General features: G+C 47.6%; 1 protein-coding gene across 1 annotated transcript in view; it reads right to left on the bottom strand.

The window, feature by feature from the left end:
* OXCT1 (3-oxoacid CoA-transferase 1) overlaps positions 1–13,559 on the bottom strand; it is a 59,211-nt gene extending 45,652 nt beyond the window's left edge. Inside the window, exons 1-5 of the mRNA XM_073682036.1 lie at positions 13,352–13,559; positions 11,278–11,386; positions 8,760–8,850; positions 2,274–2,409; positions 880–1,029 (exon numbers count right to left, since the gene is read on the bottom strand). Of these exons, the coding sequence (XP_073538137.1) occupies positions 880–1,029; positions 2,274–2,409; positions 8,760–8,850; positions 11,278–11,386; positions 13,352–13,426 (561 nt within the window). The 5' untranslated portion in view covers positions 13,427–13,559. The remainder of the gene's footprint in view (positions 1–879; positions 1,030–2,273; positions 2,410–8,759; positions 8,851–11,277; positions 11,387–13,351) is intronic.
* Between the last annotated feature and the right edge of the window lie 1,888 nt (positions 13,560–15,447).

Genomic DNA, 15,447 nt, shown 5'->3' with positions numbered 1-15,447 from the left:
CTGGGAGAGAAACGGCTCATGAAAATGCGACAAAAATATAGTAAATTTTACAAAAAGTGTTAACGGAAAAAAATCTGTCGTTTACTGTTTACAGCTCCGACGCAGACCCATGTGTCTCCAAAGCAACAGATATAGAAAACCATCTGTTATTCCAAAAATCTGATGTGCACGTGTGCAGAATCAGACTACACAGGGTTTGTTTGTAGTCTGTTACCATGGAGACACAAGTCTCCATAGGAAATATAAGAAATAAAAAAAATATAATAATAATAATAATAAGCTCAATTTGAAAGTGTTTGTAACACTGATCTGCCTTTCTCTAAGCTGCACAGTGCAACACAAAAGCTTTAGAAAGCAAAAAGTGCAAAACTTTTAGAAAAACTCAACTGCAAAAATTATTATTACACCAAAACACAAGCACCCAAGGGTCTCCACGTCCCTGAAGGGGGAGATAGTCCCTCAAAAATCTGATCAAATGCACAAAGCAAATGTTATCTGCAGCAACAGCGCCACCTAGTGCAGAAGCACAGTAACATCTTGCACATCTCTGCCTGAATGTGACAGGGAACGACTTCTTTTTTTATCTATAGATCGTCATATGGAAAAAAAAATTAAAAAATGTTAAAAAAACAACACATTTTTATAAATACATTTAACATAAAAATCCTGATTTAAAGAACCGGTGATTTTCTGATGACTCGTCCCCTTCAAGGTGAACTCTCTGACAAGTTCCCAGGCCGGAGATATCACAGATGGCGGCGCACGGCCGGGTGTCCGCAGCGTCACCGGGATCAGGAGAGGGGAACACTCCTGAAGTCGATCATTTTATGATTCCCAGGAAACCGCAGTAATGAAGTAAGAGCCATCAATCCTCCTCACCTCCTTGGGCTCGCTGGCGATGGCTATGCTGCCATCTTTATTGTATTTTATAGGTGCTCCTCCTTCCTGGATTAATGTGCCGTAACCCGTGGCTGTATAAAACGCTGGAATCCCTGCGCCGCCGGCCCGAACCTTCTCCGCCAGGGTCCCCTGGAGGGTGATAGAAAACACAATTTCTCTGTGAAACATTTATTTTTCTGTAACAAGAAAATCCTTTTCCATTAAGTGGAGTTAGAAAGCGGGAAATGCAGACAGTGTGCGCAGCGGGCGGAACGATCATAGAGCGCGGCAGCTCGGCGCAGGTGGAGCTGCATTTGGTTCCTCACTCATTGTCCTTGAAGAGAAGGGCTCACATATATATTGCAGTCAGGTAATGGACGATCGAGTGTACGGCCAGGTAGAGAAATGCAGCACCTGTGCCAGTAATAGACCTCGAACAAGCAGGGGCTGCTGGGAGAGGCGAGGGATGAATTTTGCAGCACAATGGTGTAAGTCTCTGCTCTGCATGCCACCATCCCACAACTCGAAAGATAGGTCCGCTTTAATTATCCATGAGGGTCCGATCTCTGTGATCGAGAACAGTGCCAAGAATGAAGGGGCTGTTGTGCTTTTTCTGTACGGCGGTTGCCCTAGCCACCTGATGCATCACAACTTCATTCAGCTGGCTGCAGGCTGGTGGCCAGGAGCATTGTTGTTGTTGTCCAGCTTTGAAGCTCCTTCATTGTCAGAATCATTAGGGATCCCAGAAGTTGGACCCCCAGCAATCATTAAGTGATAGCATAACCTAGTAATATCGCTTTAAATAAAAGGTGCCGCCTGAGGTACTATGTTGTGAGATAAGTTTTGTACCTATAGTGGGTGCAGGGGTTGAGGTCGCATCCAGGTCCCGAAGCCTAGACCAATACCATTAAAGACCTGCGATAGTTGAGGGCCGTGCTAGAGATTTTGCATTGAAGCCCACGAGCTTCATGTTACGCCATAGTGTGACCGAAATAATACCGCTATTACAGTGCTGTGCTGGTAGTCTTGTGTGTATGTGACTGTAGGGTCGGATTTATGCACTTGGACATATGCCGGGTACATGGTGACTTTGGCCATGACAAAAAAATTTTTATGCCGCCAGCGTAATGCATTGCGACCCACGAGGTGCTACGACCGCAGCAAGCAAGTCACACACAAAAAACCCCATCTGACTTTGTGCCACTTGCTTGTCGTGCTGCATTGGGATCCCATTAAGCTGCAGTATATCAGCAGCAAAAAAAGATCTTTGGACTCGCAAAAGGCGTGACGGCAAAAGTCACCGCGTAGCCCCAGTTTCACACTCCACCAAATATTGGTCCGGACCCACATGCTCCACCCAGAAGAACCAGAGCGAAATGCTAAGGACGGGTCACCTGCGGGACGAGCTCCACTTCCAGCTCTCCTTGGAGATACTGCCTCTCAAACTCCGCGTTCTCCCCCACGTAGGAGGACACCATGCGCTTGATCTGCTTGGTTTTCAGGAGTAAACCCAGGCCGAAGTCATCCACTCTGCGAAAACAAGAACAAGCGAATTGTTACACATTGCAAACTTTTGCAAAACTGCCACACCGCCCTAGCCTCCTGATCAGTACCCACCACGAGGTTTAATAGAGGGACCATTCACGCATGTGCCCTTCCGCTCTATGATAAACATCATCATCGCTCCCATAGATAGAGCCGCAGGGTACAAGTGCATCCGGCACCTTCGCTCAACCCCCTCCAAGCAGCAATCTTGCATTCTTACTTCCAAACAAATGTGCAGAAATTTGTGTGGGCCCATCTGCCATGCCAAGGTGTACGCCGTAGATGGGAACCTACACTATCTGTTGTGGCTGGTGGGCGCACACACAAATCATCCAACTAAGTGCAAGTACAGTGGATATAAAAAGTCTACACATCCCTGTTAAAATGCTAGGAAAATAATTTCAGAACTTTCCCCACTTTTAATGTCACCCATAATTTGTACAAATCCACTGAAAAATAACTTGAAATAATTTTGAGGAAGAAAGTAAAAAATAAAACTAAAATAATGTGGCTGCATTATAATTGGGGATGTGGTTGTGTTCATCATTAGCTGATCACATTTACTCTCATGTTACATAGTGTTACACACCTGCCCCTTCATTCAGGTCCGTTAAACGTTATTGTGCTTCAAGTTGGGCTTTGCAAGTAGCACAGTGAGCCTTCATGTGTTGAGCTTCCTAAGCCTATATAAGGCCTACCAAGACTCACAACTGTGTCTTAGTATTAAGAGTTTTAGTTTGTTTGTGCACAGCTCCCTGTCTGCGGTCTCCTGTCTGGTTGTGGCTTCCAGTACTTGTGCTGCTTGTTCCTGGTCTTCCAAGACTTCTGCTACCTCTCTGCGGTCTCCAGGTTGTCTTCTGTTTAACTGCAGCTTTCAGTACCTCTGTTACTTGTTTCAGTCTTCCAGAACCTCTGCTACCTGTCTGCGATCTCCAAGACATCTCCAGGCTTTCTGTGGCTTCCAGTACCTCTGATTCTTGTTCCCAGTTTTCCAGGACCTTTGCTCCCTCTCTTTGGTCTCCAGGATGTTTCCTGTCTGCCTGCAGCTTCCAGAACCTTTGCTACTTGTTCCCGGTCTTCCAGGACCTGTTATCTGCATTCAGTCTTCAGGATGTCTCCGGTCTGCCTGCGGCTTCCAGTACCTCTGCTACTTGTTCCCGGTCTTCCAGGACCTGTTATCTGCATTCGGTCTTCAGGATGTCTCCTGTCTGCCTGCGGCTTCCAGTACCTCTGCTACTTGTTCCCGGTCTTCCAGGACCTGTTATCTGCATTCGGTCTTCAGGATGTCTCCTGTCTGCCTGCGGCTTCCAGTACCTCTGCTACTTGTTCTCAGTCTTCCAGGATCTGTTACCTGCATTCGGTCTTCAGGATGTCTCCTGTCTGCCTGCGGCTTCCAGTACCTCTGCTACTTGTTCTCAGTCTTCCAGGATCTGTTACCTGCATTCGGTCTTCAGGATGTCTCCTGTCTGCCTGTGACTTCCAGTACCTCTGTGTTTCATATGTGCCTCAAATGCCTGCTGCACTGATGTCCATGGCCCATGTGCCCATCCGGACCTAGGGCTTTGAGGATCCACATCACCTAGTGAGCCCTAAGGCACATAGTAGTCAGTGCATTGCCACCATCATTTATAGGATTCTGTTTAACCCCGTAGAAAGTTTTGCTGTTCTACGAGGATTTTCCTAACATTTTCTTAGCTGCATTTTACAGCATAAACCATGGACCGTAAACAGCTGACAACAAAGGAAAGGGATCTCACTGTGTAAAGTTATCAGTCAGGAGAAAGGTCCCAAGAAAATTCCAAGGCATTAAATACCATGGACACTCTGGATACATCATCAAGAAGTGGCTTAAATTTGGCACAACACTGACATTACCTAGAACTGAACGTCCCTCAAAAATAAATGAAAAGACAAGAAAAAATTGGTCTTGGAGGCTGCCAAGAGGTCTACAGCAACATTAAAGAAGCTGCAGGGAATTTCTGGTCAGTACTGGTTGTATCCTGCATGTGACAACAAACTCCTGTATTCTTCACATGTCTGGCCTGTGGGGTTGTGTGGCAAGACGGAAACATTTTGATACCAAAAAAAATCCAGGCGCGGCTACGTTTTGCAAAACATCCATTAAGTCAGCCAAAAGCCTGTGGGGAACATGTTATGTCCGATGAGATCAAGGGTGCACATCACCAAAAGATCACCATCCCCACAGTGAGGCATGGTGGAGGCAGCATTGTGCCTCAGCAATCCTGGCGTGAGGGGGCCAATGGATGCGTGGAAAAGTGTGCTCCCTCTTGTTCCTGCAGAGATTGACAGCAGCATTTAAGTGGTTAACAGCAGCAGACGGGCAGAGGTAAAACCTGGCTGTGCAGCGGCTGTTGGGAAGGGATTAATAGCCTGTTTACACAGGCAGATTGCGCTTCATATAAGCCGATAATCAGTAATAAATCGTTCGGTGCACAGAGACTGTCATTGTTTCCCGCAGCACATTTCCCATTTACACAGTACGATGTGCTGCCAAGAATGGTGATTTTTACATTTACTCAAAAATAATTTGACCTGATGGTCGAGTGTTTTGCTCGTTCATCGGGTGATCAGCAGCCATATTACACTACCAGGTGACCACAAATAAGTGACCCTGACCTGGCAGAAGAAGCCATGGGGGTCATCAGCTGAGAAAGCAAATACAAAATACCAGATAAGATAACCCCTATCATCCAAATACGCCATGAATGACAGGACAGGGAGTGATCAGATAATCAGTGACAGTCTGCAGCTGTTGGACGGCAGCCAAGAGCGACATGTGGGGTTTACACATGGGAAATATCATCCATAGATACGAGCGTCGTGCAATATACAGGGATGGACTATAGGAATGTCACTGCGAAAACTCCAAATTCTAAGCAAATCTGCGCGATGTGAGCTGCCAATATGTGCAACATAGAAGTCTGTCATAGTGAGCTCACTGTGTGACCCTCAGTTAACTCATTCTGCAGCCAGAAATAGATTATGTATAATAGCATTATTACACATTGACGAGCAAAAGGGTAACAATGTTTCGAACTTTTGCCTTTCAGGCGTCATAGCTCACCATCCACTACGGCTGAACACGAGACGACCATCATCTCGGTTATCTCATACATACTTTTGACTTACAACTATTTAGCATATGATTATGCTCTGCTTTCTCGTCAGTTTACGTGCACTAATTTCACTTGTAAACTCTCCAGCATGCAGTAATCTTATTAGTATCTCAGGAGCCTCCAGCCATAGTTCTAATCAGCTACTAGGCCCATTGTGTGGATGGTCTACTAAGACCTAGAGGAGCTGTCAACACAGGGGATCTCACATGCAGTCTCGGGTGATGGGTTCGGCCTGAGGGCAAATACCTCCACTAATGCACATTTAGGTATGGGGGGGAGGGGGCTGACTCCAGGGAGGCAGGACAATAAGACACATGTTTAGTAAGTGAGTTGGTGCAATGATGTCGAAGGGATAGGATCTAGTCTGAGGACCTGGACCACGGATGGATCGATGGAGTAGAGATCGGCTGCCGACTGGGCTGGATAAACATGCTACAGTTGTGGGATCTATCATCTGGATTTGATAAACTTTCTTAAAGGACTGTTGCTCCTGGATACCTGTACTTTCATTATTTTATCTGTCGTCTGGAGGATCGTGGAATGTGAATACAGACTATACTGGCTGGAGATACGAAATCTGTGGGCCAACCAAAAGTTGGGCGGGCCCCAGGGTCAGGACATGGTCTACAGCATCCCCCAGGGGGTCAAATATCTGCAGATTCTAATCTGGGGTCTGTACTACATTATTGGGTCTGGTGTAGAAGACCCTTAAATGTAAATACCCCAAATCAAAGACGGATTGAGGACAGGTCCTATAGGGGTGTAAGCATTTAGAATCATTAGTATAGAGGGAAACCTTGAACTTCTGAGCCCGAGCCGTCCCTACAGCCCAGTCACTTCTCCTCGGTCCGTGCTCCGATTTACCCCCTTGTCCCTTATCTTGCAGCATCCACCCTGTCACCTCATTAGGTCTTAATATACAGAACCTGGTAGATCATTAACGAGGACAAGTCATGGTTCAGCTACTTTGTGCCACTAGCGCGCTTCATTAGATCATTGTTGTAAAATCCAGTGTATAGACATCTGTGCAGATGAAGCAGAGCCAGGAGGGTCTACGGCACGGCCCGTCATGGCACGGCAATGCAATAGTTACCGGCGGGTGTATAATAATCCATGCACGATATTGCGATTCTGTCATCCAGGGGTTACATAATCCATAAGCGCCAGCATTACTGCCCGTTCTGGGCTCGCTGCCTGACATTCCTGCGTCGATCATATAACAGTAAACAACGGCGACTCTTAGGAAACCAGTAAGAGAAAGTTTAAGGATCGACCCCGACTTCTGTTTATGATCTAAGAAACTCCAAAAAATCTGATGTAGTAAAAAATGGAGTAGAGTCGAGGGATCAGACTACATAAGGCTTGGTTGTAGTCTGTTACCATGGTGATACTGTTGATACCAAACTGTAGATCACCCCGACTTCTGTTTATTCATTTTAAAGGGGATCTCCCAGAATCTATTACTTTGTCAAATCTCTTATAACACCATCCGTGACTTTGGATAGTCATTGGCTAATTTCATTGTCTGGCTACAACTCCTCCATAACTGCGTCTCTCTGTTTTGGCATGAAATGGGTGGTCCTTCAGTGCTGCTCATGTGACCACTGAAGACTACATTTCCCACAAGCCCCTGCTTCCTGCTCTCGCCCATAATGCTTTCTAATCCTCCAGCTTTGGATTTTGCCTGTGTTTCACATATATTTCCCCTATGTGTCCTCTCCTTGCACTTTGTTGCCCATAGCGACCAATCACAGAGCAGCTTTCATTTTAACAGAGCTGTTTTACAAATGTAAGCCGCGCTCTGATTGGATGCTATGGGCAACAAAGATGGTTTCTCTTTCAGACAGTGTAGATAAAGGCCCGATCGTGTTTATATTGTACTAGTAGAATCACTCGGTTTCCCATAGGTTTATTTTATTGGTATGCGCACACATTTTACGTCTCCTAATTGACATCCTGAAGAAATTTTAAGTTATTATTTTCTTTTTTAACCCATTGTTTATTAAAATGTGTAGAGATCGGTCAGTAAATTAGGCGCTTTGGAAAGTTTTACACCAGGTTTCAGCTCTCTTAGACCTATGTACTAAATTTACTGACCAATCTGCCCCAAATTTAGCACATAGGTCCTAGAATGCTGAAATCCAGCCTAAGGGTATGTGCACACGTCGCATTTTTGCTGCGCAGCATTTTACTCTCCAAGCAAAGTAAATGAGGTTTCTGAAATCTTGTGCACACGTTGCTTATTTTTTCCTTGTATATTTGTAGCAGTTTCAGATCTGGAGCATGTCAATTCTTTCAACGTTTTTGCATTCTAATTGACTGAGAAAAATAAGCATCCAAAAATGCATAAAAAAAGCACACAAAAACGCATGTCTTTTATGCATCATTTTTCCTGCTTTTCTTGATGCAAAAATGTCTGAAGAAAATACCATACCCTTTAAAGTCTGTGCACAAATTGCAGGTTTGTCGCTTTTTTTTTCCCGTACAGATTTGTCATAAAACCTGAAGGGTTTCCTGATTTCACCAAAGTGAATGAGATTCCTGAAGCCTCATGCACACGTTGCTTATTTTTTTCCTTGAAGCGTCAATTCTTTCAGCGTTTTTGCTGCAGATTTCACCCTTATTAATGAGCGGGGAAGAATCTGCAACAAAAATGCATTTAAAAACACAGAAAACGCACCGATTTTATGCATTTTTTGCTGCAAAGAGGATGCAGAAATGGTGCAGAAATTTCGGCTGCAAATGCTTAACGTGTGCACATACCCTTAAGGTTTTCAAACTGAATGATTTATCTACCGATCACTACATATTTACAAAAAAAAAGGAATAAAAAAAAGCAAATATTAATTAACGGCAAGACGACTGCACCAATCAGCACCATATTTGGCCCATAGGTAAATCAGGCTCTTTGGAAAAAAAATGATGAAAAAATGAATCTCTATGGCCAAACCACAGGACCAATTCTTTTTCTTGCAAATATGTCGAGGACGGTAGGTCCTAAAGAGCTGAAACCTGCTGTAAATCCTTCCGAAGGGTCAGAATTGGTCATAAATTAATATTTGCTTTTGTGTTTCTATTTTTGGTGAATATCTTGATAACACTTTTGTATTGTATTTTAGGGCTTTGACAGAAAACACTGGCCCCCAGACTTATTATATACACATGGTGGGGGGCGCATGATGGAGGACGGGCGCTTACCCCGCATTGTTGCTCACGGCTGTTATTCGCTTCACGCCTGTTTTAAGGAGGCCGTCAATAAGTTTCTCTGGGATTCCACACAAGCCGAAACCTGGGGAGGATAAAGAACGATCAGATGGAAATCCTCAAACATTATCAGAGTCATTGACATACGATCGCTTAAAGGGGGCGCACGTTTTTTCTCTGTTGCCCATGGCAACCAATCACCGTGCACCTTTCATTTTATATCCTGCTTATCAAAAATTAAAGCTGCACTCGCGTTACTATGGGCAAGACAAGTTTTTTTTAAACTTTTAGGCAGTTTCATAAATCAGCCCCCATTGTGTAACAGACTACAAAGCGCTGCAGTGTAGTCTGATGATGCAGTCATCCTCCCTCCTATGTGACTCTACTTCTCCTAATCTACTAAATGAATATAAGGAAGTGGTAAGGGAGGGAAAGAATGGAGTAGAACTGTGCGATCCGACTACACTGGAGTTTTGTAGTCTGTTACCACGGTGACACAAAAATACTGTAGGTGCAAAATAGTGTTTTTTTTTTTTAATAAAAATATGCAAATATGATTTCTCCTTGTGAACCACATATCCCCAAGTTCAGCCCATAATCTTATATCCACCCTAGGTCCAAGGTACCCATTACTGAGCCAGATGGGACCCCGTTCCAGCAGAGACTTGAGTTACTACCCATGGTGGGCACTTCATAATCAGGGGTTTGTGGGGGTTTTGATAGGATTGACAATTTTCTGAAGCAGGACTCACAGGCTCTGCCTATAAGCGAGGGGGAGCAGGACTCACAGGCTATGCCTATAAGCGAGGGGGGAGTAGGTATCACAGGCTCTGCCTACAAGCGATGGGGGGAGCAGTACTCACAGGCTCCACCTATAAGCGATGGGGGGAGCAGGACTCACAGGCTCTGCCTATAAGCGATGGGGGGAGCAAGACTCAAAGGCTCAGCCTATAAGCGAGGGGGGAGCAGGACTCAAAGGCTCAGCCTAAAAGCGAGGGGGGAGCAGGACTCACAGTCTATGCCTATAAGCAAGGGGGGAGCAGGTATTACAGGCTCTGTCTATAAGCGAGGGGGGAGCAGGACTCACAGGCTCTGCCTATAAGCGATGGGGGGAGCAGGACTCACAGGCTCTGCCTATAAGCGATGGGGGGAGCAGGACTCACAGGCTCTGCCTATAAGCGATGGGGGGAGCAAGACTCAAAGGCTCAGCCTATAAGCGAGGGGGGAGCAGGACTCACAGTCTATGCCTATAAGCAAGGGGGGAGCAGGTATTACAGGCTCTGTCTATAAGCGAGGGGGGAGCAGGACTCACAGGCTCCACCTATAAGCGATGGGGGGAGCAGGACTCACAGGCTCTGCCTATAAACGATGGGGGGAGCAGGACTCACAGGCTCTGCCTATAAACGATGGGGGGAGCAGGACTCACAGGCTCTGCCTATAAACGATGGGGGGAGCAGGACTCACAGGCTCTGCCTATAAGCGAGGGGAGAGCAAGACTCACAGGCCCTGCCTATAAGCGAGGGGGGAGGAGGACTCACAGGCTATGCCTATAAGCGGGGGGGAGCAGGTATTACAGGCTCTGCCTATTAGCGAGGAGAGAGCACGTATCACAGGCTCTGCCTATGAGCGAGGGGGGAGAAGGACTCTCAGGCTCTGCCTATAAGCAATGGGGGGAGCAGGACTCACAGGCTCTGCCGATAAGCGAGGGGATAGCAGGACTCACAGGCTCTGCCTAGGAGCGAAGAGGAGCAGGTATCACAGGCTCTGCCCATGAGCGAGGGAGGAGCAGGACTCATAGGCTCAGCCTATAAGCGAGGGGTTAGCGGGACTCACAGGCTCTGCCTATAAGTCAGGGAGAAGCAGGACTCACAGGCTCTGCCTATAAGCGAGGGGGGAGCAGGACTCACAGGCTCGGCCTATAAGCGAGGTAGGAGCAGGACTCACAGGCTCTGCCGATAAGCGAGGGGATAGCAGGACTCACAGGCTCTGCCTAGGAGCGAAGAGGAGCAGGTATCACAGGCTCTGCCCATGAGCGAGGGAGGAGCAGGACTCATAGGCTCAGCCTATAAGCGAGGGGTTAGCGGGACTCACAGGCTCTGCCTATAAGTCAGGGAGAAGCAGGACTCACAGGCTCTGCCTATAAGCGAGGGGGAGCAGGGCTCACAGGCTCTGCCTATAAGCGAGGGGGGAGCAGGACTCACAGGCTCGGCCTATAAGCGAGGTAGGAGCAGGACTCACAGGCTCTGCCTATAAGCGAGGGGGGAGCAGGACTCACAGGCTCTCTATATAAGTGGACGAAAGAGAGAAGAACTCACAGTCTCTTTCTCTGAGTCCTGGCAGCAGTTAAAGCCTTTTTACATAAAAACACTAATTCTTATCATTATAAAACTACATATCCGCGAACTCGGCGCCCCCTTTTCTATCCTGTGCTGCTCTCACATGCGAGATCTGACGGTCACTTTAAGAGATTTCATAAGAGACTTCACAAAATTAATAATAGAATTAAATTTACCCCCAACGAGCAGCGTGGAGCCGTCCGGTATGTCCTTCACCGCTTCAACCGGATCATTGTAGAACTTGGCGCTGTATGAACCGGATGTAGAGAAGTAACAGGCGCAGACCTGGAATCACGGAAGTCAATGAGTGGACGGATGAAACGCAGAGAACATTATACACCCAATACAGCCGACGCCAGGACACAACATTTATTATTGGATGATTTTTTTTTTTTTTAATCATGGCATATGAAAAATTTTACATGCAAAAGTTACAGCCGTGCCCCATACGTCCAGGGCTCTGCTAGAGCAGCAGCGATAAGAGATCCCACAGCTTTGTAGTGACTGGCCGATGCATGAATCCTTAGCTGCTTCTGCAGCCCCTGCCCCTATGTAGACTTTTGGGGAGGTCAGGCTGCAAGTGGAAGGCTTTAGTGCAAAAAATGCAGCTTATCAGCAAAAATCAGCATTCTTTCCAGATTTTTATCACGTGTCTAAAGGTGTCATAAAAAAATCCATTGTAAAACCATAAGCTGTTGCAGTTTTTGACCCCAACACAGCCATATATTAGCTTATATGGTAGTCACACCCCAAGAGGGGAGAGCAACTGGTTGTTGCCAAGTAAAGGTTTTGCAAAAATGTTTGCATGCACGGGTGCAGACCCCCAGAGTGGCTGCCACATGCGGGTGACAGGATGACCGAAAATGTTGTTTGTCCTATGTAAGTGGTCTATATATATGGCCAACGACGAGGATACTTGTATCACAGGTTGCATTGCCGTCACATGGTTGTCAGTGACCTTGTATAAAACGCCCTCAAGTGAAAACAATGTCGGTCTGAACGCTCAATCATGTGACCCTGGAGAATAGACAGTGGGCAGCATGTGTACCCCCTGCGGAGGGGGTAGCGACGTTTGCATTTCTGCTCTATGCACAGAGCGTGTAGGATTCCCTAATACTAAGGTGCACATCCTTCCTGTGGAGGTCGAAGTTAGCGAGGAGCCATTCACCCCGAAAACAATCCTTCCTTATACATCACTGACTTCAATAGGGGAAAAGTGGGACAGGAATGAAGAACATGCGGAGGAGCAAATCTGGGAAAATAACCAGTGACTGTTGCAGATGAGATTGCAAAAATTTATATTTTCCTTGTGTAAATTGACCCTTGGTGCAGATTATAAGAGAAGCAGCAGATTATAACAGCCGCAGCGTGTCAGTTCTCTGTGTGCGGATTTTCACTGGAGATGCAGAGTGAAATCTGCACATAAAAAGCACCAAAATCCACCTGGACCATGTGCAGATTTCGGTGCATTTTTTTTTTTTTGTATGGATTTGCTGCAGAAAATAATGTGAGCATTTACCCTTTTAAATGATATCTGCTGCAAAATTCAGCAATAGCAAAAAAAATGGAGGATCCGATTGCAGAATTGCTGCGGATTTGTGCCACGTTTCACCCTTGGCATTCACAATGCTGGGACCAGGGGAAAACATATCATTGGTGCACAGGGGCTCAAGAGGGAATGGGGCCCATTTCTACCTCCAAAACAGGTGCAATTTTGCATTTTTAGGATCTCTTGGGCTGTAGAGGGCCCGTATATTGTTCTTGCACAGGGGCCCTTTTCTGTCGGTGTCCGCCAATGGCTGGGACGGTAACGCTGCGATATTCCGATGCCCAACACCGAGCAGGTAAACGTGTCAAGGTCGTGGTCACATATAGAACAGAAGCCCTGCGCCCCCCAAACCAGGAGAAGACCACCTCTGCCCCACTGAGACGCCCAGGAGAAAACATCAGGTCACTAAGTGCTTAGAGGGGAGGACTAGTGCCCTACACTGCACCCCAGAGAAGCCCCCACCAGCTGCAGGACTATACACTCCTATGCCAGGCCTGCAGGGGTCCAGGGGCTGGTGATCAGCAGCACCCACTGTGCCAGGGGCAGCACCATGGGCACAAGGTCACGATCAGTGCAGCTGTCACATAGGAGAGGGCAGCATGCACAACGCCGTCCACTGATACAATGTAGATACAATGTCACACAGACGCTGCGCACCGTGCACACCGCAGCGTTATTGGCAGCCAGCTGCACCACCATACCTTGCTGTGTGCGCTCCTCTGCAGGCTCAGGCCTCTTCTGAGGGTCGGGAGGAATCTGCAGGCAGCCATAGTCATCCAGCAAAGCAGGAGCTTCACCTCCGAGCAGTGCAGAGAGAAGAGGAGGCCAGGGAGGGAGGAGAGGAGGCCGAGGAGGGAGGAGAGGAGGCCGGGGAGGGAGGAGAGGAGGCCGAGGAGGGAGGAGAGGAGGCCGAGGAGGGAGGAGAGGCCACTGCCAGGGGCGGAGGAGGAGGAGAGGCCTTCAGGACCCCGTGCTGCCCTCTATGCCACATAAGCCCCTGCAGCAGCGTAGATCGCCTCAGGGCTCAGCCTGATCGCGACATGTCACATGTGCTGCTGCGATATCGTGACATAAAACTACTGATTTTCCTCCCAGTGTTCTTCCTTTGCAGAAAAGTCCCTACTAAGATCCAGGTCCCCCTGTCCCTTTTTGCACTAGGGTGATGTTCACACAGAGATTTAGTGCTGCTTTTTTTTGGAGCAAAAACAGTAGAAAAGCCTCAAAAGCGCAAAACTCCTCCGACACTTGGACCCCGATTCTTCAAGACTGGCGATGTCCAGGAGGGTCTTGAACTCACGGGGTCTCAATGAATCAGGCGAGGCGTGAAGTGGCGTGCGCCACACCTCAAGTCTTACTCCAGGTCATGAATTTGATGAGCGGCGGTCCCTCCTGAGCTGCTTCGGCCACCTGCGTCGTACGAAACCCCCCTGACGAAGCTACGGTGAAATGCGTCTCGGTTGTTATTTTAGGTATTGACTAGAAATGTATTATTATTATTATTATTATTATTATAGAGCCATTGATTCCATGGCGCTTTACATGCGAAAAAAGGGGTATAATACAAGAACAATTGCAATAATCATGAACAATACGAGTCAGCGACTGGTCCAGGAGGAGCGAGGACCCTGCCCGCGAGGGCTCACATTCTAGAAGGGATGGGTGAGGATACAGTAGGTGAGGGTAGAGCTGGTCGTGCAGCAGTATGGTGGAGCGGTGGTTACTGCAGGTTGTCGGCTTGTCGGAAGAGGTGGGTCTTCAGGTTTCTTTTGAAGGTTTCCATGGTAGGTGAGAGTCTGATGTGTTGGGGTAGAGAGTTCCAGAGTAGGGGGGAAGCACGGGAGAAATCTTGTATACGATTGTGGGAAGAGGAGATAAGCGGGGAGTAGAGAAGGAGATCTTGTGAGGATCGGAGGTTGCGTGCAGGTAAGTACCGGGAGGCTAGGTCACAGATGTATGGAGGAGACAGGTTGTGGATGGGTTTGTATGCCAGGGTTAGGGTCTTGTACCTGAGTCTCTGGGCAATGGGGAGCCAGTGAAGCGATTGAGAGAGGGGAGAGGCCGGGGAATAGCGGGAGGACAGGGGGAATAGTCAGGCAGCAGAGTTTAGGATAGATTGGAGGGGCGCAAGAGTGTTTGAAGGGAGACCACAGAGCAGGAGGTTGCAGTAGTCCAGGTGGGAGCTGATGAGGGCGTGCACTAGTGTTTTTGCAGAGTCTTTGCTGAGGAATGTGCGGATCCGGGAGATATTTTTGAGTTGGAGTCGGCAGAAGTCGAAAGGGTTTGGATATGTGGTTTGAAGGAGAGATCAGAGTCCAGGGTTACCCCAAGGCAGCGAGCTTGTGGGACTGGGGAGAGTGTGCAGCCATTAACTTTGATGGATAGGTCGGATGGGAGGGTTGAGTGAGGTGGGGGGAAGATGTTGAATTCCTTTTTATCCATGTTAAGTTTTAGAACTCTAGCAGAGAAGAAGGATGAGATGGCGGACAGACATTGTGGGATTCTGGTTAGTAAGGAGGTGATATCGGGTCCAGAGAGGTAGATCTGTGTGTCCTCAGCATAGAGGTGATACTGAAAGCCATGGACTCTATGCCTTGGGGAACACCGACAGATAGGGGGTGAGATGAGGAGGTGGTGCGTGAGTGGGAGACACTGAATGTCCTGTCTGTTAGTTATGAAGAGATCCAAGATAGGGCCAAGTCCGTGATGCCAGGAGATGAGAGAGTCTGTAGTAAGAGGGAATGGTCCACTGTGTCGAAGGCAGATGACAGGACCGGGAATAGGAGGACGGAGTAGTGTC

This window comes from Phyllobates terribilis, unplaced genomic scaffold (genome assembly GCF_046119375.1).
Source record: "Phyllobates terribilis strain yellow unplaced genomic scaffold, ASM4611937v1 Scaffold_1__5_contigs__length_1240528914, whole genome shotgun sequence".
In the NCBI taxonomy this organism is placed as follows: domain Eukaryota; kingdom Metazoa; phylum Chordata; class Amphibia; order Anura; family Dendrobatidae; genus Phyllobates; species Phyllobates terribilis.
This window is presented reverse-complemented; position numbering and strand designations above follow the sequence as displayed.